Source organism: Pteropus vampyrus, unplaced genomic scaffold (genome assembly GCF_000151845.1).
Source record: "Pteropus vampyrus isolate Shadow unplaced genomic scaffold, Pvam_2.0 Scaffold131, whole genome shotgun sequence".
Taxonomy (NCBI): Eukaryota; Metazoa; Chordata; class Mammalia; order Chiroptera; family Pteropodidae; genus Pteropus; species Pteropus vampyrus.
In genome coordinates this window covers 102,122-104,011 of record NW_011888912.1, presented here as the reverse complement: position 1 = coordinate 104,011, position 1,890 = coordinate 102,122, and the positions used below count along the sequence as shown (strand labels likewise).

General features: G+C 50.2%; 1 protein-coding gene across 1 annotated transcript in view; it reads left to right on the top strand.

Moving 5' to 3' along the window:
- ZBTB41 (zinc finger and BTB domain containing 41) overlaps positions 1-1,890 on the top strand; it is a gene marked incomplete at its 5' end in the record, with an annotated part of 21,765 nt that continues 19,875 nt past the window's right edge. Inside the window, one exon of the mRNA XM_023534764.1 lies at positions 1-961. Coding sequence (XP_023390532.1) covers positions 1-961 — 961 coding nt within the window. The remainder of the gene's footprint in view (positions 962-1,890) is intronic.

Below are 1,890 nucleotides of genomic sequence, written 5' to 3'. Positions count from 1 at the left end.
CCCGAAGCGCTGCGCCCCCGCCACGCGCCGCTGCCGCCGGCCCCCGACCAGAGGCGGCTGCTGAGCTCCCTGCAGTACAACAGGAACCTGCTCAAGTACCTGAACGACGACAGGCAGAAGCAGCCGTCCTTCTGCGACCTGCTGATCGTCGTCGAGGGCCGCGAGTTCAGCGCGCACAAAGTGGTGGTGGCCGTGGGCAGCAGCTACTTCCACGCGTGCCTGAGCAAGAACCCCGGCACGGATGTCGTCACCCTGGACCACGTCCCGCACTCCGTGTTCCAGCACCTGCTCGAGTTTCTCTACACGTCGGAGTTCTTCGTGTACAAGTACGAAATCCCGCTGGTTCTAGAGGCCGCCAAGTTTCTGGACATCATCGATGCGGTCAAGCTGCTCAATAACGAGAGCGCGGCGGCGCTGCAGTCCGAGCTGACGGGCGCGGCGCCGCCCGAGGCCGCGGGGGGACTCGTGTCGCGTCACCAGTGCGGGTTCTGCAGCCGGCACTTCTGCTACAAGAAGTCCCTGGAGAACCACCTGGCGAAGACGCACCGGCCGCTCCTGCTGGGGAAGAAACATGGGCTAAAAATGCTGGAGAGAAGTTTTTCCACGCGGAGGTCACAAAGGAATCGCAAGTGCCCGGTCAAGTTCGACGACACCAGCGACGAGGATCAGGCCAGCGGCGACGGCTCGGACAGTTTGAACCAGGAGCATTTCGAGCAGGAGAAGTCGGAGGGCATCGACTCCGAGGACGCGGGCAGCGAGTACAACGCCGAGGAGGACGAGCTGGACGAGTCCTCGGACGCCGCGGAGCAGAGCGACAAGGAGCCGCGCGACGCGGGCGACGAGGCCGAGGCCGGCGACTCGGCGGGGCCCTTCCGCGGCGGCCTGACCCCCGTCGTCCTGCAGAACAGCAGCAAGAAAATCCTGCAGTGTCCCAAGTGTGACAAGACATTTGACCGAATAGGTAAGAAAAGGAAGCCCGTTTTCTGTCTCCAGGGACTTGACTTTTCAGGCGCGGTCCAGGTGGTCATTTAAAACGACACTCCGGAAGTGAATGTTGAAAAGAATGCTTAACTAGGCTGGACATTTGATTTTCAGTGTTTTAGCCTGTCGGTTTAAATTCGTTGTGATTCACGAATGAATTCAAGTATTAGCTTTTCTCTTTCTCAAGTCCCGACAGTAGGTGACAGATAATTAGTTTATGTATTCGTTTGGAAAAACTCCAGCATATGTATGATCATGGATGTAGAGCTTTCATCTACATGCTATTTTAATCTAACAGATAAGTGCTATTTTGGGGTCAAAGAAATTGAATTAGGTTATATTAGATTCAGTTGGATAATTTGTATACTCTTCGCCCTTGAACGTGGTAATGTGAGTTAGAAATAGTTACTTTTCTAGTGTCTGGTACTGTTTACCATTGGGATGTTTCAGATTACAATGGAAATGTTTCAGGTTAGACTACTATGTAGTTGAGAATGAAACTAATTTAACTTTGTAGGTAGAGACTTTAGGAGGTGTTCTTTGATTGTTATAATAATGAATAAATCAAGTTTTCTCTTATTAGAAAAGTATGGGTAGGACATGTGGTCTTTCATCTCAAGTTAAAAACATGTCAGCGAGTATATGATTTCAAGAGATCTAATTTTTGCTAGTAAAATGACTTTTGGAGATGTCTTATATATGAACTGCTCTAACGTGAACTTTTAAATTGCAACGATTAAGCTCTTTCCCCATGAATCAAAGTTATGAAATCGTGAAATATACCCTGCCACACGTGATGATAAAGGGACCTTTAACTGCAGTTTGACCTTGGAAAATTACTTACTCAGTTCGATGTATCCTCATGTGTGGTTTTTTTTTTTTTTTGAGGCGAGGCAATCTTTGGTTGAC